This window comes from Anoplopoma fimbria, chromosome 10, assembly GCF_027596085.1.
Source record: "Anoplopoma fimbria isolate UVic2021 breed Golden Eagle Sablefish chromosome 10, Afim_UVic_2022, whole genome shotgun sequence".
In the NCBI taxonomy this organism is placed as follows: domain Eukaryota; kingdom Metazoa; phylum Chordata; class Actinopteri; order Perciformes; family Anoplopomatidae; genus Anoplopoma; species Anoplopoma fimbria.
The window spans coordinates 2809997-2832304 of NC_072458.1; the positions used below are offsets into that span (position 1 = coordinate 2809997).

A 22308-nucleotide genomic window follows, 5' to 3' on the forward strand; every position below is an offset into this window, starting at 1 on the left:
CAAATGTGGTTTCCCAACTGGAAATGAACAAAATAAAAGCCTTCATAAACAGCAGTATAAATGTTCCCTCTGACTCGCTTTCAGCTTCTCTGTGTTCCTGGATAACATCCAACAGCAGCTCCCCAAATCTACCTCAGAGAGGCTAAACAGTGTTATGAAACTACCTCATGCTGTGAATTGCCCAACATAATTATTTACAGTCTGTAAAGAATAAACTGCATTAGGGGCTTGATTCATCTCTTTTCATAAATAAAGCCCTAATTGTACCAATGCTCTACTTTAACTGAGCAAATCAAATTATTTCGCAGTCTTAACTGATGAAGACAACATCTTAAGAACTGAGCAGATCGGGACAGGAAGTATGAATCCACCAATCCACCAATCATGGGTTAAAAAAAAAGAGCTGAGCGCTGTACCTGGGTTTGGAAACATCTCAGCTGCACTCATTCATTAACTATTAATGAATAGCCTACTATGCAGGCTCTTACAGTCAGGCCTTAGTCGCCTTAGGATTCTTTTAAATCATATCTTGTAATACAGTCTTTCCCAAAACTGGCTCCGGACGCCACATGGGTGGCAGAAGATTGTATTATGGTCACCAAATAAATTTGCTTCCACAGTCTTTAATTTAACATTTATATCTGCAGGTCACCTTTGAGTCACATGAAGGTACCTGATTGTTCATATTATTATACTTGTAGCTTACTTTTAATATTGAATCTACTATTAAAAAAAGGCGAGAGAAAATTCTGTTAGCTTTACTGATGAGAGGCAATGATGCCAAAATGCATTTAATTATTAAGTATTTAACACGTGTATATGTGTTTAATAACACATGCAAGAAACACATTTGTGATTTATCTTTTTGAAATGGCTGGTTTTTACCTATTTAAGATAATATGTTTGTGGAAAACTTTGTTGAGACTTTTTGTCGCATCTCCCCGGCCCGTTGTCTGATCATTTCTTGCTATAAAATATATTTTCCATGTCCAAGCACAAAAATGGATAACAGTCAGGAGGGTATTGTTACAACAGCCCTAGCAAATGTTCTTTCTTTTGTGTTTTTACAAAAAGAAACAAGGGAAATATCCCAAAGGAAGTTGGAGGCTGCAGGACACAAAAAGATGTAAGACACAGTTTTGGTCACAAGTGGCCTACAGCTACATGTGCCATGTTTTGATGCTTCTTGTTTGTAGCCATAAACACTCTACACAAGGTAGAGCGATGCCAAACACTTGCTGTGCACTCACTGCACTCTGTAATTTTCCATTATGGATGAAATCACACAATTATGATATTTTGTTGTGGTTTAAAGTGAACAAATTGCAGTAAACACAAAGTGTAGATAGATAGGACGGATGCTCAGGAGAAGTATGTGGTTTTCTAATTTCTTCACTACTTTAATTCAAAGTGTCATATTAAAAAAATGAGGCTGGATTTTAAAGGCATGCATAATTGCCATTCATTTAGCAGTCAAGACTGAAATGTGATTCATTCACAATCAGCTCCACAATAGTTTCTGGTTTAAGCAGTTTGTCAATGAAGTCATTCTGAGGCTGCCACATTTCCCTGCCACTTTATATGCAAATCAATGCCATTGTTGAATGCTAGTGATCAACCTGAAGTCATGAATAAAATATTCTCCTGTATGCAGTTTAACAAAAATGTAGCATACTCTTTTCAATCAATGCACACAACACAATCCCTATGCATTATGAGTGTCTGACAAGTTGGCAGAGAGGGCTGCTAGGTCCTGATGAGGAAAAGTATGGAGGAAAGCCATGTCAGTCCATCAGCTGGACCCTTTTGACACATTTGGGTATTTAAACCAGGCCAGTGAGACAGAGTTTTTCCCCCTTAGGCAGATTAGCTCATATGTTTATTCACTCATTAGTTCAACTTAACTGCAGAGCCAAAGACCTTCGAGCCATTCGGGAATCCAAAAGGTGAGTTTTGAGCAGATGACTAAGCTGTACTTGGTTGTGTATATATTTATTTATCTATTTCAACAACATCTCTGTTTTGAACTGTAGTTTAACTAACAGCTTTCTAAGACGTGTTTTGATGCTGGTCTTCTCAGGATTTCAGACGGCAGCGAGCCCTTCAGACCTTTTATTCTCTTGACGTCAGAGGTGAGAAAACTAGTGCAGTGTGTCCTTCCATCCCATGCAAAATTTATTATGGGAAGTGGCCAGCATGCATAAAGACGCAGATTTAGTGAGAAAATTCCAATTCCAAAAATACGTCAGGAACTCAAAGGTCTTTAACGAAGCTGAAACTTCAGGAGAGATCTGCATTCAACTCTCAGCAGCTCACCGATCCTGTTATAAATTATTCAACCCATCCCAAAGAATAAATATTAAAGGTCCCTGAATGAATCTTGACTCAAGAGGGGTCAACAAGGAACTTAAGAGTTCTTGATTTTGCGTGGAATAAAGAATTCTACTTTATGTAAATGACACAGATGTGAAAAGGATAAACCCAGATTGTATTTCTCAAGTACAACAAAAACACGGTGAGGAAAATCCCAGCTAGATGAAAGCAAATCTATCACAGCTGCCTTCTGTGTGTTCTACCTTTGTGGATAGCGACACTGAGAGGGCTGCAGTGTACAGTATTTGTTTTGGGGGAGAAGGATAAAAATTGGGAAAATTCAGAACAAATATTTCAATAAGGTTACCAGTAGTATTAGTATCGTCATTCATATTCAGCTGACAAAGAGTGTTTGAGGCAGAAATTATTCAGCAATCCTAATGAAATGTGAGATAAAGATGTTCCAATGAAGTCTCCATTTCTGAATTTAAACATGATCTTAATGCACAAAGTAGGATTAAAATATGACTAATCAATATCTTAATATTAACAACAGATAGAATGACGACTTGTTATGTGAAACGGGTCAATTGTAGTAACAGATGTTCAGATAATTATGAACTGACTGGCAGTTTCCCTCACCTTCACAGAGAGTTTCAGAGTTTTTTCAGCTCATTGTTTTTACATTGCTGTTTTGGTTCATTCTCACGATCTTATCAACCTTGTTTCCAGCAACAGGCAGCTGTCGTCACTGATAAACTGACACTGATACGCTACCGGCCGAGCACGAAATGCCAGACAAAGTTAGCAACTAAACAAAGTGGAGAATTTAGGCGCTAAAGATCTAGATATTTCCCTCGGGACTTGGTGGAGATCAGAAAAGCTAAAAGAAGAGTGAATATTGGACTTGCATTGGTTTGTTGCTCCATGTCTGCTAGAGGTGTAAATTAACCACTGTTTGCTAACATGTTAGCCATAAACATTTTACAACTTGATTATATATCCCTGCTGTATTTACCGCTTGTTCTGCTGCACCCAAGTGGCAAAAAAACCCCCAAAAAGATGCTTTAATGATTCCGTTCCCATCCCTTTTAGATCTAACCTACATGATAGCACATCAAATGTCACATAAACAGTCACCTACGCATTTCTTATGCAACATTACCTTTAACAGGACGTCCACATACACATTATGCTGCGACATTATCTCCCTAATGTCCCATTTGACGCCAGCCATCAGGAGCAACATTTGTTCGTAGTCGATGGCCTTCGCTGCAACAATCCAGTATATTGGTTTCCGGAGTTCACTGGCTGTAGACACCGTCTGAGACAAGAAAAAGGAGAATATACGTTTGCGAGTTATATTCAACATGTTTTCGAGTGTTATGTATGCAGTAAACACCATATGAAGTAAACACAATGTCAAGGTCTCTCCGATATCGCTTCCATCGTCACAATGCACAATATTTCCAAAAGACTGGAAACATTGGCATGTCGGCTATGGACATGACATTCATTTGATGTTTGGGGAAAATAGACCTGTCCAGTCTGTGACCAAATGTCAAGCGGACAAAAAGAGAAACAACAGGAAAAGAGCTGCTGGCGAGGTTATGAGTGGCAGACTATTGTCTCCTTTGTTTATTGAGAACAGCACTGAATGCTGGGTTGCTGTTACATGGTCTCTTTTCTCTCCAGAGAAAAAGGCTTGTAAACAAAACAAAAAGACTGAGGGTGACGGCTACAAAAAAAAGTGTAAATGCAATTGATATGGTTTTTTTAGGGCATATCAAATGATAGATACAATGCATATGTTACAGTGTGTTTTAATTGAATGAGTTGAAAGATGTGTGTCTGTTGGTATCATATGATTATGTATTATTCATCATGTATTTTTTTTACACTTTTCAAGCCTCAGAGGCAGGCACATGATGAAACGTTAATTGAAAAATGAAGGGCTTGCTTCCACTGTAGTCAGATGTTGGGTACAAACCCAATATCTGAAGTGACAACTTGATTAACAGTATCTGTAATTGCACAAAGAGCAGATGCAACTATACCTGGGAATAAAACTGCTGCAGGAAGGGCTTCTTGGCTGCAGGCATCATTGTGTCCAGGTGGGACTGGAGGGACTCAAACTGTTCGGCCAGAAACACACTGAGAAAAAACAGAAAGCCATTTAATTTGGCGCAGTGGGGGCATAATGTGATCGGAAAAATGTTCAGGCATGACACATAAAAACAAAATTAGTATGTGTTGTTTTTGTATTAGCCAAGAGAGACAGATTGATCTACTAAAGCTGATATTACTTTTGATTGAATTTTTGTTTTGAGGACCTTCAATTTATTTGTAAACTGTTAATTTGATGATTTTAATAGATAAGAAATGCTCATCTGCACAACCATTTCTGTATAATATTTCCTCTGTTTAGCTTTACTGACGCTAACCCGTAAGATGATGCACCTCTCCTAAAAGTATTCTTTCAGTATAATTATTTGAACCATTCTCCACTGTCACAGCAATCTAATTTCTCCCCCGTGATCATTACAATTAAATGTGATAAATAATCAAGATGAACAGACTTCAGTGTTGTCACAACATAAACTATCCTTTAGTCTCTCAGTTCAGCAATTTGCGAAAACTAGCACTGATTTCCTGTCTCATATCACAAAGAAAATTTTTTTTTTTTTTTACAATGAATGGATTTCAATTATAGCAGAAGTAGCAGAAAACGATTTACAGCGCAAAACAAAATCAATGAGGACCCCCATATTCCACTGTGACTAAATAAAATCCTTTTGATTCACGCTGATCGATGGCTTCATAGTTTTACCGTTCACTAAATGAAAACCGAGGGAGAAGTTGAATTAGTAGAGATTTCTTTAGAGCTCCAACACAATTGAGTGGATGTTTCAATTTAAGAGAAGAAAACAACTCAACAACACTTGAGACTCCACATACTGTCTTTCCCTTGAACCCAATTCTGTTTTGAACTCACTTAGAAACCAACTGAATAATGTCATACACAATAAGAGTCATACACTCCTTCTATTGGGACCGAAAAACTACGCTGTCACTCTAAAATATCTATCTTCCTGTTCTTTAATTAATTGATAAGCAATCTGAGCAGCAGGATTTTTTGCAGTTTTTATACCAACAAGAAAATGTTTATAAATAAAAAAAAAAGAAAAAGAGTAAAAATTGAGGCTGAATCATTTACCTCAATCATTCTGATGCATAATCAGGAGCTCATTTTCCTTCTTTTCTTTGTATCACAGAGTTCTCATCACAAAGAAAACTGCTCTAAGTGATTCTGATCTGTGTCTTCTTGCAGCAGAAAACACCACATTTTGGATGCATGGGGACTCAAAAGCTAAGTCAGTATTGTTTTCTTAAAGAGTTTTCTTAAGTGGAGATCGGTAAAAACAAAGAAGCAGGAGCTCTAGGTAATGTTGACGATCACTGCATGTTTGATTTATCTAATAATTTAGAATTTTCAGATCTTGCCATTCTGATGCTCCATAAACACAAGGTCTGTACAGAAGCTACACGACAGTGAATACTTGTATCCCCAACAGAAATCTTTATATTAAAAGCAATAATGTTAATAATCGCGTCTGGTTAACGCTAAATCTGAAAGCACTACATTAAACACAGCCAAGAGCCTATAAATGAGCACAGTGTACATTCATTCTCTTCATGGTGCAGAGAAAATCAAATTAAGGTTAGCTGGAACAGCTTGTGTTTACCCTTGGAACATGCAGTCTGTGAAAAAAAAAGCACCACCTGCAGTACATACTTATCTGATCATAAATAGGATGCCTGAACAACAGCAAGACGGGCAACTTACCAAGCTCTTATCTTTAATTTCTGTTTTCAAATGGCATATGCTTAAGATGTCAGAGGTGCTCAAAATACATGCTAAGGTTAGCTGCCTTTTCTTTTTTTTTCAGACTGAAAAAATAACTTTTCATGCAGTTCTGCTCAGAATAAGTCTGAATCCCTTCTCCCCAGGGGATCTTTTCCCTTCAAAGAAAAGACATTTCTTCACCTCTGCACTTTAGCTCCCTTACTTTCATTATTCTTCTGAGCTTGTTGGCTGCCTCCGATACATGAAATACTGTGTGCGAGAGAGTGTAGGCCTATTCAGCATTTCTGCAGCGGTGTTGTCTGAGCACCTTGGTTTACAGACTTTCATTATAAAGCACTTGTACACTGCAGACTATCAGGGTCCAAGAGTTGTTGCCCTGACGGTAGTTTAAGCTAATTATGTCTGAGTGTGTATGAAAATAACTTCCATGTTACACTTGTTACTGCATGGACACACAAGTGATGACATGAAACAAGCTGTCATGATATTCTCCGCCCTACTAGAAGGAATTAAGACCAATAATGCTGTGTGCTGTCGTAATAAAAAATCATTTAAATCGTCGCATGGTTTACTGGAGAGTTGTGTATAGAGTACTCACAGAGACTCGGTGGCCACCACTCTCTGTGCTAGCCCATAAAGAGTCCCACTGTTAGTGAGGACCACCAGTTGGCTGAGGTGGGGGCTCGGCACTTTCTCCTTTCTGTCCTCTGCTGCACTGTGGACCGCTGCATTCTCCCCCCCTACATCCTGGAAGACACAAAACATTTTTATATTCATCATATTCTTGCCATTTCAGTTTCCATAGACCAAAGAGATGCTTTATAACTTGTGAATGAAGCATGAAATGGTTCAATTTCTATGCATGAATGTGTGGGGTGCTTGCATCCCGTTATACTTCCTCTAAAAGTCTAGTTTCTAGCTGACCATGGCCTACCAGCTGCCATAGCCAGCTCGGCCTTATCAGGCACATAGAGTGAGACAGGCGAAGAGTCAGTTGACCTGACCTACAGACAGTTACCTTTAACCTACATGAGGGAAGTTTAACATACAATAAGGAAAATTCCTTCACAATTATTATTATTAAAAACAGCACAGTTTCCCCGGGCGCTTCATTGCAGCCCACTGCTCCTCCGGGATGGGTTAAATGCAGAGAAATAATTTCCCCATTGTGGGACTAATAAAGGCTTAATTATTATTATTATTATTATGTGCATAACCAGAGAACCAAGTTAGCCTTGGATAAAATACTTAGAAATAATTCAAATGATTTGTAACCATCAGGGTTTATTGAGGGGTGCTGTTGTGGAAGAGCATTGGCTCACTGTTACTTTCACAGTTAACCTGGCATAACAGATGGTGGTACGGTTGCAAAAAATGAAGACAAAATGTAGATGTATGCTGGTAAGCATAATCTGAAATTCAATCAACCTTGTGGAATTCAGTTACACCCAAAACACACACACTCTGAAATTCTGCTGACCAAACACTCCTCAACAGCGAGCATTTATCTTCCTTTTGACATATTCCCACACAGCTCTCATCCAGAGACCCCTTTATCCCTTCATTTTAAAAAAGAAAAAAGAAAGATTTCAACCTAAATCCCTTCCCATCAATCACAAGAATCTATATATCTGCATATAAAGTCATAGGGATTCCACAGAGGAGGTCAGGTTATAATATTTTATATAAAGCCATGATGAATCACACTGGCATGTAGCTGCAAAGCCTCCTGAAACAGCAACTGGGAGATCAATAGCAATCACACAGGTAATGAAGGAATGGGAGCTTTAATGCTGTATTATTTCACCACGTGCATGCTGTACTCCTTTGCAATCTAGGTCTAATATTGTGTACAAGCGCCATTGTCCCAGACAACCCTTGGATCCGCTTTTATTACTAAGGAAGTGTGTAAATAAAAGCATTATGTACAAACAAATGGTAATGTAATTTCAAATTCATCTGGAAAAACTCATAAAGGAAACAAAATATGGTAACAAGCCAACGTTTCACTAGTTTATCATCAGTGAAAGCTAGAAAGAAATAGAAGGTAGGTCGAATATCTGCTGAAGACAAAGCAGTGTAAAAACAGGCAGTGAAGTGAACAGTTTTAAGATGAGACATCTTGTGTTTCTCTGACAGAAATCTGTTCACTAAAACAAGATATGAAAACAATATAGAGGAACAAAAATGCACAGTATGCAGCTACGCAGATTTATGGTTTGACCGAGACCTCATATGTGAAAACTGCAACGTTTCCATAACCTCCGAGTGATCTCTCTGCATTCAATCACATCAGTGTCGCAAAAAACATTATCAGTCTGAAGTAAAATGTTATCACATTTAGAAGATTAACACTTATTATTTATTACACGTATTACTTTTATAGCTTAAGGAATATAATGCTTCCCTGCAGAGGGTGCAACATATCTCCCCCAAGAGCAACTCTCGATGCTGTTACTATTTAAAAGTCGGAAAGTGATTGATATAAGACATGGAATAGAATGGAACACAGATGGTAAAATAAAATATAACAAGTTAATTATAAATAAGTGACTCATAAAATTAGATAGTAAGTTTTTAAACCAGAATTCACATCTGGAAATTATAAAATATGATTTGAACCCTTTTCTGAATTACTAGCAGCAGACTGGTGACGTATATGCAACCAGAGTTGAAAGGACAAAAAATAAATAGCGAGCTTTTGTCCTCTACAGACTTTCTGTCCTTTGGCAAAGATGCTGCAGATCGTTCGCAGCACAACATCTTACATACACACGTTGACCTTTGTACAGTGCAACTTGCTGAAAATGTATTCATAATGAACTCTATTCTCTCTACTATGACGGTTACAGTTCATAATGCGGTAACAACCCACCCTCCGGTTCCCCCTCAGGTAAGCACTGTTAGCTCGGTCAGCACTTTTTCTGTAGTTTGCACTGTTGGCACCTGAGAGGCAAAGAAATGCTCCAAATCTGACTGTGAATGTATCTGAATGAATTAATCTGTTTCTCTGATAACAGCTATAATATTCTGAAGCCTGTATCACTTTTCAGGATTTTTATAATGATTGTTATGTTGGAAAAAATAATCAATCAATCATTAAATTCAATTCAATTAGTGTGATAAATAAGTAAAACTGTATTCCACAACATCACGACAAAGTTAAAGGGTTAAAGAAGGACAGTCCTCAGCACTTCACAGCACATTAACACGACTAACAGGGCAGTGGTTATGGAGTTAATCCTTAAAGGCCATTAGTACGCACTTTCAATTATGATTTAAGATTTGGACCACGATAAAAGATGTTGAGTCACCATTTGTATGGACAACATACCAGTAGTTTTAAAAGAGTCAGTTAATACTACATTCGATATATATGAGAAGAGTGGTGTGACACTGTGGCCAAAACATACACCAGCACTTCTACTGCAAATGCATCCCTTTTTCTCTTTCTGCTGGGGACTCTGACACAATGCACTCCGGGGAAGAGCAGCAAAAACTATGAGTTTTAATCCGATTTCTGTGTTCATGGTTGCTTTAGGTGTTTCGTATTTGAACACAGATTACAATTTATGTAACTATCATCTTCAGGTTTGAGAATTAGTTTTTTTCATCTTCATCTCTCTTCTCTTTCTAACATTGCAGTGTGCTCCCTTTAATTCTGCTGTATTACACTGACTTCAATTATTGTCTTAATGGAAAGTCACACTGAAACATTCTCCTTAAAATCAAGCAAATCAATTTCACTTTGGTTGCATTAGTTCTGACGTTACAGCAAAGTCTGGTTTGGTCTATTTTTAATCTCTCCACATGAGGCTTGACCTTTCCGTGACTGCGCCCCTGCAGCATAAACACTGTGCAAAAAAAAGGGAAAAGAAAGTTTCTGAAGTACTGTCGGGAGGAATGTCTGGTTTCTTTTCCAACAGAATTTAACTCGGCAGGGATTCTTCAGGTAAAAGCAATGACTAAACTGAATACAAAAGGTTTCAAAAAAGAAAGAAGAAAACCAAACAACATCCATGCGTTTGGGATTCTTTTCCAATTCTGATGCAGGAAACACATTTAAGAGGTGCTCCAAGCTTTGACAGCTTGTGGCAACCTCAACAAGATTTCATATTTTCACTGTTTCTGAGGTGACAAAAACACACTGTGTGGTTTAGTGTGGTACAACGTCCGCCCTGAGTGCCTTCTTCATGTTTATTAGATGCTCCCTGTACGATCATTTTATGCTCAAAATGGCAAACATTATAATATGGAAAATAATTAACATAATTTCCCCATTGTTGTTGCCCTTCGATGAGCCTGACAATATTTTTTGCAAATCTTGTCTGATACTGAGACATCTACCATGTTACCTAATATAATAGAACAATTTTATGCCTTTGCCTGTTTGAATCTGTAAATGTAAGTGATGCTGCCTTGAGGAAGCTTGTCTCTTCCCATAAATTAATTCCTACAAATGAGCTTCTTTGCTAAACTGTCTTCTTAATCCTGTGGCAATTATGGCTCACAGTTTTATTTGTGGGTGTTGGCAGATATGCGCCAACACGAAGCTGCTGAAATCCTCATTTTATTTATCAGAAAACAGGTAAAAAATTTAATTTATGACACTTCTAAAAATAGCTTCATATATAAAGATATCAAGCGTGAAGTCATCATTACAGACAAACTGTAAACATGTACTGTAACCTGTTTTTTATTTGATGTCCTCAAAGACATGACTAATAACTTTTTTTTTGACGACACTCGATCAAAATGACAAATGACTTCTGCGAGATAAAAGAAAACTAAGTCCATGCGTCGAATGCATTGCCAGGTACGTGCAGAAGAATGCCATATTGTACAAATTAAACGTCGATGATAGATTATTCAAAGTCATACAAGGGCCAGAGAAACTGGGGATGAGGCAGATCTTTCCATATAGAAAGACTTATATTGAAGAGGTCATACATCATTTGATTTACACTCTGCAGCTGCTGAAGATATTCAGAAGGAGTTTCTCTTCTGTCTCAACGAGATAAATAGGCATTTCCCTTGTGAACTGTAGTATAAAGTGTTACATAGCCCGTACAGGCTGATGGATGTTTGTCTGTGGTGTTTTTCAATATTTCCTGCAGCATTCAAACTCGTAAAAACGTCTGTATGCACAGTATCTAAATGTGGCTATTGGGTGTACTGTATACAAATATTCTAGGTAATCATAGCAAATATAAATCACAGGAGCTATTAGAGCTAAAACTAATAGTTGATTCATCGACAGAAGATTTATGTGCAACTATTTTGAAAATCCATTAATCTTTACATAAGTTTTTTCAGGCAGAAATGATGAAGAAAATCACAAACATTCTCTGGTTTCACTTTCTCAAGTGAGAGGATTTTCTGGATTTCTCTGTTTTATATGTAAACTGAATATAATTGGGTGTTGGACACCTTGGGAGGTAATGAAAGGCATTTTTCACATCGAAAAAAAAGAGAAAAAATGTAAGCAGTATAAGCAAATGATCGTTTCCTGCAGTTCTAGAAAATGTGTACGGGTAACTTTCATGTCACTATTAAATCTTTCATAAACTACCTGCAATCATGCTAAATACTCATTGTTTTACATTGACAAGTTGAGATTACAGTCATAAGCATGTGACATTGAATCGATTCATTATTAATAGTTTCCTGTTCACAAAGAGAAAAAGGTAGAAAAAATGTAGGAAAATAAATCAAAGTTTTGACAAACACAAAATTAACTTGAATCCGGTGCAAGCGGTCGCGAGACGCTGCATTGATTTTATTATGACAACCATATGAATTATTTCCTCTGTGAAAAAAATCACATCATGTCCAACCAAGCATGTGAAAACAGTTCTACAATGAAATGCTCTCAAATTGCATTTGTTGCTTTTCCCAGAACAAAAAGTCCCTCTGGCAAAGGCTGAGCACACCAACGTCACTCTGCAGATAATCACAAATCAACTTTTGGCAGGTTATGGGAACCAAAATATGCATGTTTTCCTTTGTCACTGTGAAGACATTCACCTCAGTATACTGGTATAAATGATCATCAACTTCTGACTAATGTTAATAGAGAAAGAGAACCTGAAGCACTGAGTGACCTTTGTAGAAACACAATAAATGATAATGCATCAATGTAGTGAGAGAAGAAGAGAAAAATGATTGTTTGGAAAGTAAGAATATTCTCATAATAGGTCTACCTGGACCTTTTGGTCTCTACAATCATCTACTATAAGGCTGCTTCCACATCTTTGAACGGAAGAGGTACGGATTCCTCATTTGCTCACAAAATCAATATTCACACAAACACTGTTTTGAAATGTGAGTGTTCTGATTAACATGATGAAAAGCACAGTCTGTAATCAAAAGGAAAGTAAAAGGGTTTCCCTGATTCAACAAATCACCAGTTTTACAGACCTGTATTTTGTTTTTAAATATGATCCATTTACTAAGATTAATTCATTTTGTGGTATGAGTAGCACTTCAATCTATTAAAGAACAACAAATTTGAGCTTTGAAATTCAAATATACAATACAAACATCATATTTTGTAATGTAAGTCTGACTGATAAAAGTGATGAAATGCAGTTAGAGTCTATTTGTATTCATTCCAGTTCATGAAAAACATGTTTTGGTTTGGGGGAAATACTGAAACGCTGGTTACCCTGAGGACCAACAGCCACATAAACAAGTCAGGCCAAAAGTTAATTCAAGCCCTGCGGGTGATAAACAAGGTTGGCAACCTGCACAGTGGGTGCTCTGCGGTGTACAATTTGTTCTACACAAAGGAACAGAAAGCAGTCCAGTGATAAGAGATCATGAATCGAGTTACTGACACACAAGAACAAGCAGGAGGTCCACTGAAAGCTGCTCCATGTAAGTGATGCTTGAAAAATGTCCATTAAAGCATATTCTTTAAAACTTTGTGGTTGATTTTCAATCCATATTCTCCTCAGAATGCCAAAATAGACTTATTTAAAATACTTTCTTCTAACAACCTAATGTACAGGTAGAGACTGACGTTTGATCAGGGATTTTCATGTAGCAGTTTGGGAGTTATCGACACAGTTACGTAAATTATCTAATCAGGACAGAGGCAGAAGGAGGTCTTCACTGATGACACAATAAACAAGATTCCCTGTGAACTCACACCTGAAGCAAATTCGACCTAATTTATATTGTTTGTTTGAGACAAAGTAGGCAAAAGTTATGATCAAAACAACATTTTAAACAAAAGGTTTAAACAAAAGGATCATCATGCGTATGTCACAGTGCTAAGCTATGAAATGTTGCCTCAATGACGCAAAGTGTAGTCGACAAAACTAGATGGGTTACGGTATATTCTAGGATGTTTTATTTTTCAGACTTTTGGATAGTTGGACAGATTGACAGATAGATTAATGGATTGAAGGCCAGAAGGACGCAGCTCAGACTAAGTGTTATGGACGTGAGGCACCTGCAGTTATGTTAAGCCTCTCTGTGTACATCCATCTATTATCTTTAACCCCTTATTCTGTTCAGGATCGTGGGGAGGCTGGAGCCAATCCCAGCTGTCATTGGGTGAAGGCAGGGTTTACTAGACCATCGCAGGGCTGACACATAGAAACAGACAACCATTCACGCACACATTCACACCTATGGGAAATTTATAGACATCAATCAACCTATGTTGCATGTGTTTGGACTCAAATGTTTCTGCACCAGTGCTGGCCAGGTCTTTATAAAGATGAACCTTTACTAATCTCGCTGTAGAAAAAACAACATATGAATGTCATCTTTAGTTTGCCTGCTATGCTAGCCATTAGCCCTTTGCTAACATGGTCAAGCAGCAGTTTATGAGCCTCATACTGCGTAGAACCAGCTTAGATCTTTGTAAAACTGAAAGCAATTCCACATCAAAGCATATTTTTCCATCCATATCAACAGCCAAGTCCTCCATTTCATCCCACTTTGAACACTTCTTATAATCAAAGTTCACAGATGACGTTGGAATAAAAGCTGTACTTCTGCCAATTGTATTAGAGAAAAGGAAATATCTGTGTGGGTGTGTGAATCCTCGGTATAATCTGATTGGATGTAACAAAATTGGGGACCAAAAAGCAGGACTCCAGGAGGAGAACAATACTTTTCTTTGTGAGCTCACTGTGTTTTAATTAAATGTCTGGCGCTGGCACTGAGACAGAAGTGGACTTTGAGTTAATGAACCATTTTTAAGACCTTTGCTAAATGATGAGTAAAAAAAGAGACTAAATTCTCCTGTGACAGACAGATATTTTCAGTCTTTAATCTTTTTTTTTTTTTTTTTTTTTTTAGAGCTGTGCTCCTGGATAACACTTAACAAAAGTTATGCCCTGAGCATATTAAAGTAATTAAAACCTTTGACTTACAAGATGTTAATATACATCTGTCACAGATACAGTGGGGCAAAAAAGTATTTAGTCAGCCACCAATTGTGCAAGTTCTCCCACTTAAAAAGATGAGAGACGCCTGTACTTTTCATCATAGGTACACTTCAACTATGAGAGACAGAATGGGGGGAAAGAATCCAGGAAATCACATTGTAGGATTTTTAATGAATTAATTGGTAAATTCCTCGGTAAAATAAGTATTTGGTCACCTACAAACAAGCAAGATTTCTGGCTCTCACAGACCTGTAACTTCTTCTTTAAGAGGCTCCTCTGTCCTCCACTCGTTACCTGTATTAATGGCACCTGTTTGAACTTGTTATCAGTATAAAAGACACCTGTCCACAACCTCAAACAGTCACACTCCAAACTCCACTATGGCCAAGACCAAAGAGCTGTCAAAGGACACCAGAAACAAAATTGTAGACCTGCACCAGGCTGGGAAGACTGAATCTGCAATAGGTAAGCAGCTTGGTGTGAAGAAATCAACTGTGGGAGCAATTATTAGAAAATGGAAGACATACAAGACCACTGATAATCTCCCTCGATCTGGGGCTCCACGCAAGATCTCACCCCGTGGGGCCAAAATGATCACAAGAACGGTGAACAAAAGTCCCAGAACCACACGGGGGGACCTAGTGAATGACCTGCAGAGAGCTGGGACCAAAGTAACAAAGGCTACCATCAGTAACACACTACGCCGCCAGGGACTCAAATCCTGCAGTGCCAGACGTGTCCCCCTGCTTAAGCCAGTACATGTCCAGGCCCGTCTGAAGTTTGCTGGAGAGCATTTGGATGATCCAGAAGAGGATTGGGAGAATGTCATATGGTCAGATGAAACCAAAATAGAACTTTTTGGTAAAAACTCAACTCGTCGTGTTTGGAGGAGAAAGAATGCAGAGTTGCATCCAAAGAACACCATACCTACTGTGAAGCATGGGGGTGGAAACATCATGCTTTGGGGCTGTTTTTCTGCAAGGGGACCAGGACGACTGATCCGTGTAAAGGAAAGAATGAATGGGGCCATGTATCGTGAGATTTTGAGTGAAAACCTCCTTCCATCAGCAAGGGCATTGAAGATGAAACGTGGCTGGGTCTTTCAGCATGACAATGATCCCAAACACACCGCCCGGGCAACGAAGGAGTGGCTTCGTAAGAAGCATTTCAAGGTCCTGGAGTGGCCTAGCCAGTCTCCAGATCTCAACCCCATAGAAAATCTGTGGAGGGAGTTGAAAGTCCGTGTTGCCCAGCGACAGCCCCAAAACATCACTGCTCTAGAGGAGATCTGCATGGAGGAATGGGCCAAAATACCAGCAACAGTGTGTGAAAAGCTTGTGAAGACTTACAGAAAACGTTTGACCTCTGTCATTGCCAACAAAGGGTATATAACAAAGTATTGAGATGAACTTTTGTTATTGACCAAATACTTATTTTCCACCATAATTTGCAAATATATTCTTTAAAAATCAGACAATGTGATTTTCAGGATTTTCTCATTTTGTCTCTCATAGTTGAAGTGTACCTATGATGAAAATGACAGGCCTCTCTCATCTTTTTAAGTGGGAGAACTTGCACAATTGGTGGCTGACTAAATACTTTTTTGCCCCACTGTACATCTGTCACAGATATAACTAAAGGCCACGATACTGACTTCAGTCTCACTTCAGAGTACCAAGAAGAATACACATACTCATAGTAAAGTCTCTTTTTATCTATCTATATATAAATCTATATACTTCAAGAAAAGGGGGAAATTAATTGAAAACACATGAATCACATCAACAGATCCACTATGTACTTGCTTTATCACTATTTTGGGACTATACATATATCATATGAGCATAATTTAATTTATCTGACACAATCAATACACTTGACATACCGTTGGCCTACAATGTGATTAATCCTGGCAAAAGGCCATTATTGCAAACCAAATGCCTCTATCTTAATAAGAAATAAGTTTATTTATGCTTCTGGTCTTTGGTTTATTCTTTGATCCATTGATCCTTTCTTTCTGCATCCAAAAGGCCACGGTTAAGGTCAAACTATTATCTTGCACTCTTTGTTCCCTTGTCTTTTTGTGCATTTATAGTGCAGTCTCTCCGTCAGCGTCTGTGTCCTTCCCGTCGGGCACTGACAACACTTCATTGATGATCAATAATTAATGTGAATGGTACAAAACAGAAGAGCGAGTCAGCATGTGGAAGTAATGGCACCTTTCAGAGAGAGTTTCTATATAAAAAAGATATTACAGGTGTTTGGAAAACAAACACATCCATGCCAAAAGATCAAAAACAAATGGGAATATCATCGCTACAGGAGACGCTTCATTGCAACTGCATTTATTCAAGGCCAAACCATAATTTGATTATGAATTCTGGAGAGCAGCACCACCCCAAACCCCTCGGGTAGAATTTATTTACTTGATTCTGTCAGCTTTGCTAACATCCAGTAGTTGAGAAAGAACCGCTTGCCAAAGAGCGCTAACATCAACTTCAATGTCCTATAGGGCCTTTGTAGTGTGGACGAGAGAAAGGGAAAACTAGTTTTGTTTGTCTGTGTGTTGTATCTGCTGAAAATGGTTACCCCCATGTGGACCAACAGCATTGTTAAGTATGAAGACATCAAGCATCAAAGCCAGGCAGCTTATCTACCCTTGTGTAATGATTAGAAATTAAGCCCTGGAATTCCCAATGAACAGAAAACATATAAAAATAATCATCCAGGGAGGGATTTGAAAACAGATAGGAGCAAAGCGTTGAATATAAGACTTAAAAACAGGGATAAAGCAGCAGCTTGATGACTATCAATCCCCGCTGTTTTTCCTCCAACAGATCAAAGACGAGAGAATTAGATATTTAGCCAGCTGAAAATGATTCTTAATGAGGATGGACGAGTATATGAATGTATGTATGTGTGGGTATATGTACAATAATTGTGTTTGGTGGGACTAATGAGATTCTGCTGCGCTTTATGGTATTCATATGGGATATGTAATGTCTTTGGCCTTAGGGAGAAAGTGGCACTAAAGCTTTGTATCGATCAGTGTGAAGAGTGCAGGATTTCACATCCACAGGGAAAACCCACCAAACCTCTGAAGCATATTTCAGATTTTATATAGGCCTGACTTTCAAAGTTAACAAAACTTCCTTTCCAATTTTGTGAAGACACAACCACCCAAAAACTCTGTTCTAGCATTTCCCATACTACACTACTGCAAGTAGCGACTGGCTCCCTCATTACTTAGCCACAGTCTGCATTGCAGGCCACTGGGTTTTATCTTGGCTATGACAAATTCTCTGTTTTTCTAAAGTGCTCAGTCAGGCCCACCTCTGCTGGAGCATCTATTTTTCTTATTGGGTTTTCACTGCACGTCCACTGGGTGATTTGTAGTGAGCAGCTCAATTTTGAGCAATAGCCTGAGGTGGTTTTGAGGTGGGAATGGGAGGCCCTATCAGTCATCAGCAGGAGACACCTGAGGAGAGACGGGAGCTCCCTCTCAGTATCAAGTCTGCCGGATCCATCAATTAACTTAGCCGCGTTCAAGCATCAATTAGCTGAAACAATGAGATAAATAATCGATCGACAGGAGATTAGTCTGCAACAATTGATTATTTCTGAAATACTTGCTGAACGAAAGAAAAACAAGACCAAGGTGAAAGAACCAAGGTAAGAGATTGCTCAGTGGTATCCTTGAGCCTAACAAAGCAAACCTGGCTCCTGCACTTTTCAAATAATAACAAATAAATGCACTAGTTGGAAACACCAACCTAAGAATTGTGGCCTTTGAAAAAACAGCATTTGATGGATAAAAACTTTAAAAGTAATCTAACTTTCAAATGTTATTCCCCACCAAATAAAACATAATCATCCTTAATTCGAAAGGTTCGGTGGACTCTAAGAGGTTGATAATTCTGTAATCGCCCTGGCCATGAAGGGAGCTTCCAGCAGGGGAGTTGAAAAGTGATCTCTGAATTGAAGTGTCTCAGTCTGTCGTGATTGACTGCTTACTCCTCTCAAATCCATTCCGTAGAGATTTATGGGCAAATCGGGTGGACTGCCTGCCAGGCAATTACTGCCAAGTGGATCCAATTGCACCTCTTTGTCACTCTAATACTAGAAATTTGGTTCTCATTAGATGAATGTCAAATGGAATTAAGGCATTCATTTATTTTACAAGACACTGCCCGCCACCTCTGGCAACTTTTTTCCCCCATAGCTGCTGGTCCGATCACCTGCTTCGGGATGACAGCAGCCATGATACACGGAGAAAACTAGAAATACAGCCAACCACTTTTATTTTACTTTACATCCATGTCTTTCCAAAATGTCATGACTTCATCATTTTTATCCTATTAGATATTTGTGGGAAATAGTCAAAATGAACATGATGCATACTTGAGTTATGATCAAAAAAAGTGTTTTTTTTTTTTTTAGGTCACAGTGACTTTTAATCACCAAAATCTAACCACTGCATCATTGAATGCAGGTGGACGTTAGCGCCAAATTTGAAGACATTTCCTGAAAATATTGTGGAGATTTCTTGTTCACGAGAATGCGACGGACAGACGGACAACCTAAAAACCTAATAAGTAGATTGAATTAATCAAGTTAAGAACATTAATGAACCAAACTGAAGTGTATTAAAGTGTGTTACTCTGCTCATCGCACTGGGAGATGTGAGACAGGAAGCTGAGTTACAGTATCGGGGGGATCAACTGTCTGCTCATCACAGCTGAGGATCATGACCTACAGCTGGAGCCATCAATGAAGTGTGTTTGTGCCTCCCACTGACACCCAGACTTAAATGTCAATACTTGTTATATTCTGACAACTACAGTGCAAACAGTCACACCATGGATCTTAATTGTGATCTATAATCCCTGTCAACAGCAATCCCCACTGGTGTGTCGCACCATTCTCAGAGAGAGACAGCGGGCCAAAACAAAGAGGTCGGTCTGCACAGTGATGTGCCCTCGTGAGACGCTTAACTAATGACTAATAGGTTCGGTGTGTTGTGTGAGTGTGAGTGTCTGTGACATTAGCCAGTGTTTCTCATGAGAGGCAGCGAGCCTGTGTGTGTGTGTGTGTGTGTGTGTGTGTTAGCTGTACCAAGACAGAGTAGCGAACCACAACCACAACACATGCTTAGGGATTATCACTCTGCTCCAAGTCTGTGTGTGTGTGTGTGTGTTAAAGTTTCCATTCTCCTTGTATATGTGTTTTCTTGTCTGGGAGTGTGTGTGTGGGAGTGTGTGTGTGGGAGTGTGTGTGTGTGTGTGTGTGTGTGTGTGTGTGTGTGTGTGTGTGTGTGTGTGTGTGTGTGTGTTTTGTGTGCATCTCTGCAAGCACCCTCACTGCCAGATGACTGCTGCCAACACAGAAAACCCGGCTTCTCATTCCTGTTTCAGTGCCAGGCATGAAAAAAGGCTAAAGAGAGCTATTCTACGCTGAAGCTGAGTACCAAGAAGCGGATGTTTGTACACACTTACACACATCTAATCAACACATCGGGGGTTGACTTCAGCATCTCAAATCAAACAGGGACAAAAAAAAAAAACATGATCTGATCTTTATGCACGGTGAACACTGAAATAAATACACATACAAACACAAACACGCCATTGTATATTCAGTCAGAAGCACCCAGTAAACAGGAAGCAACAACACAAGCCGAGTTGAGAGGCGTGTAATCACAGGAACGAGATAGGACAAACAGATAAAAATGGGAGAGGAAAAGTAAGGGAAGAAACGAGAGGGAAAGAGGCAGAAAAACAAGTGAGAAAAAAAGAGGGACTGATTGAAAGAGTAAATACTGGTGGTTTGAGTATTGAGAGAATTCAAAGGGTGGTGAACCAGAGGTGGCGTTCACTGCATATGCTGGGCTGTGTCAGCTCTCGCCTGCAGCAACGGCTCTCAACAGCTGCCACAGCCGAACTCTCTGGCAGCGACAATATGGCCGCAGATGTTTTAAACAAGCATTGTAAGTAAATCGTTATTTTACGCGACAGTTCGGAGCTTCACATTCAGGGAAAGATGACAGGTTTGAACTAGAAACTGGTTTTGATGACAGCGCTCGTGATTAAACACTACGCTACAAGTGTTTTTGCGGTAAACAAATATGTGAACAAAGCAATTACGTCTCTGCCACACTCAGAAGTTTTCTGCCTAACCTCACAACCTTCTAAACACTCTCGATAAAATATTCAAAGTCAAAAGGGATTGAACCTCGTATTGAAAACCGTCAAACCCGGAGTAGCGACGAAGTTTTTCGGAGAGGTAATCAAGAATAACGGAGGCAGAGACAGAGAACATAAACGAGGGGATGATCTTTTACTTTTCCCCCGTGGAGCTCCCAATTTGAGCTGAAGCCCCTCCGTACCTGAGACGAGATGAGACGGAATCTCGCTGACGTTCATATGGGACTCAAGGATTCGGCTGCTCAATTGAAATGCAGCGTGCAATTAACTTTATAATCTGTTTACAAATGAGGTCTACCCTGCTGCAGTCTCTGGAGTGTGCGGAGGTGTGTATTTGTATGCAGGGGGGAGTGTGTTTGTGTTCTCAACGCGAATACATTCTCACTTTGGAGTGAAGACACCTATATTTAAAAACGAGAGATTTATAATCCATATGGAAACTCGATATAAATTGTTATAAATGACAATATACATTAGCTGTTGAGACGTGTGTGTGTGAGTACGTGAGATTTGTGTGTTCAGATGTGAAACACAGGAGAGCAGTGAGAGAGCGAGGTGGTGATAGAAAAAAGACAAAAAAAAGAAAAGGGAGTACTTAAAGGTTTGGAAAATAGGGCATTTTCTCCGACATTAAATGATTTATCGAGATGAACTATAATAGTTTTTTGATATGAGAAAGGAGAGACTAAAAGCATCATCCAATACATTAGAGAGGGGATGGCTGTTATTCCACAGCCAGAGTCGGTGTCCTCCGTCCGAAGTGGTTTTAAATAGATCTAATATCATGCAGCCTGTGATGGACACAAAGTGATATGATTACTCTCATCTGAAATGCGTGTGTGCATGCACGCGTTAAAGGTTTAACACCGTTTTGTCTCTTGAGAGAACTCACTCTCACTCAAAAAAAAACCCAAAAAACCCAGCACGTGTCTGTTCTCTTTCTCCACCCAGTCTGTCCATTTGTCGGTCTCAGATGATGAATTATTCTCCACAGCTGAGCATTGAGCTCTGTGGACATTTTCAAAATGGCCAAGAAATAATTGGGGTGTTAATAGCTGCTATAGTCCCTGAGGGAAGTAAACACGATGTTGCAGTTCAAGGCTTACTACAATTTAAAGTTTTGATAATTCATCATTCTTTTCTGACTTTTATCTACTTTCCTTCCTCCGCCTTTCTGTTTATTAAGTTTTCTCCTTCTTGTCAGCCCTACCCAGCTGCAAACATCACAGCAAACTAGCTGGCATTGCTATCACAGCAAAATGCAATCATTCTGCGCTGTCGAATAAATGCTTTGTTTTAAAAAAAGGTGCTTTGGATGCTGTGTGCTTCCTGCTGTGGAGAACTGCTGATTATATCTAAATGCAAAAGTGATGCTGATTGGAAAAAAAAGAAAATCAGTCTTTTATCCTTTCTTCACATACTGATGGGATCACATTAAAGAAGAGATTGGTGTTGATGGTTTCCATGGCAGCTCGTTATGAGATTGTTATTGGCACTGACAGTCACCTGATACAGTCAA

The 22308-nt window shown here is 39.0% G+C and overlaps 1 protein-coding gene across 1 annotated transcript in view; it reads right to left on the minus strand.

Moving 5' to 3' along the window:
- Nucleotides 1-22308, minus strand: part of vps50 (VPS50 EARP/GARPII complex subunit) — a 101346-nt gene that overhangs the window by 6769 nt on the left and 72269 nt on the right. The window contains exons 23-25 of the mRNA XM_054605423.1: nt 6780-6928; nt 4371-4467; nt 3479-3637 (exon numbers count right to left, since the gene is read on the minus strand). Of these exons, the coding sequence (XP_054461398.1) occupies nt 3479-3637; nt 4371-4467; nt 6780-6928 (405 nt within the window). The remainder of the gene's footprint in view (nt 1-3478; nt 3638-4370; nt 4468-6779; nt 6929-22308) is intronic.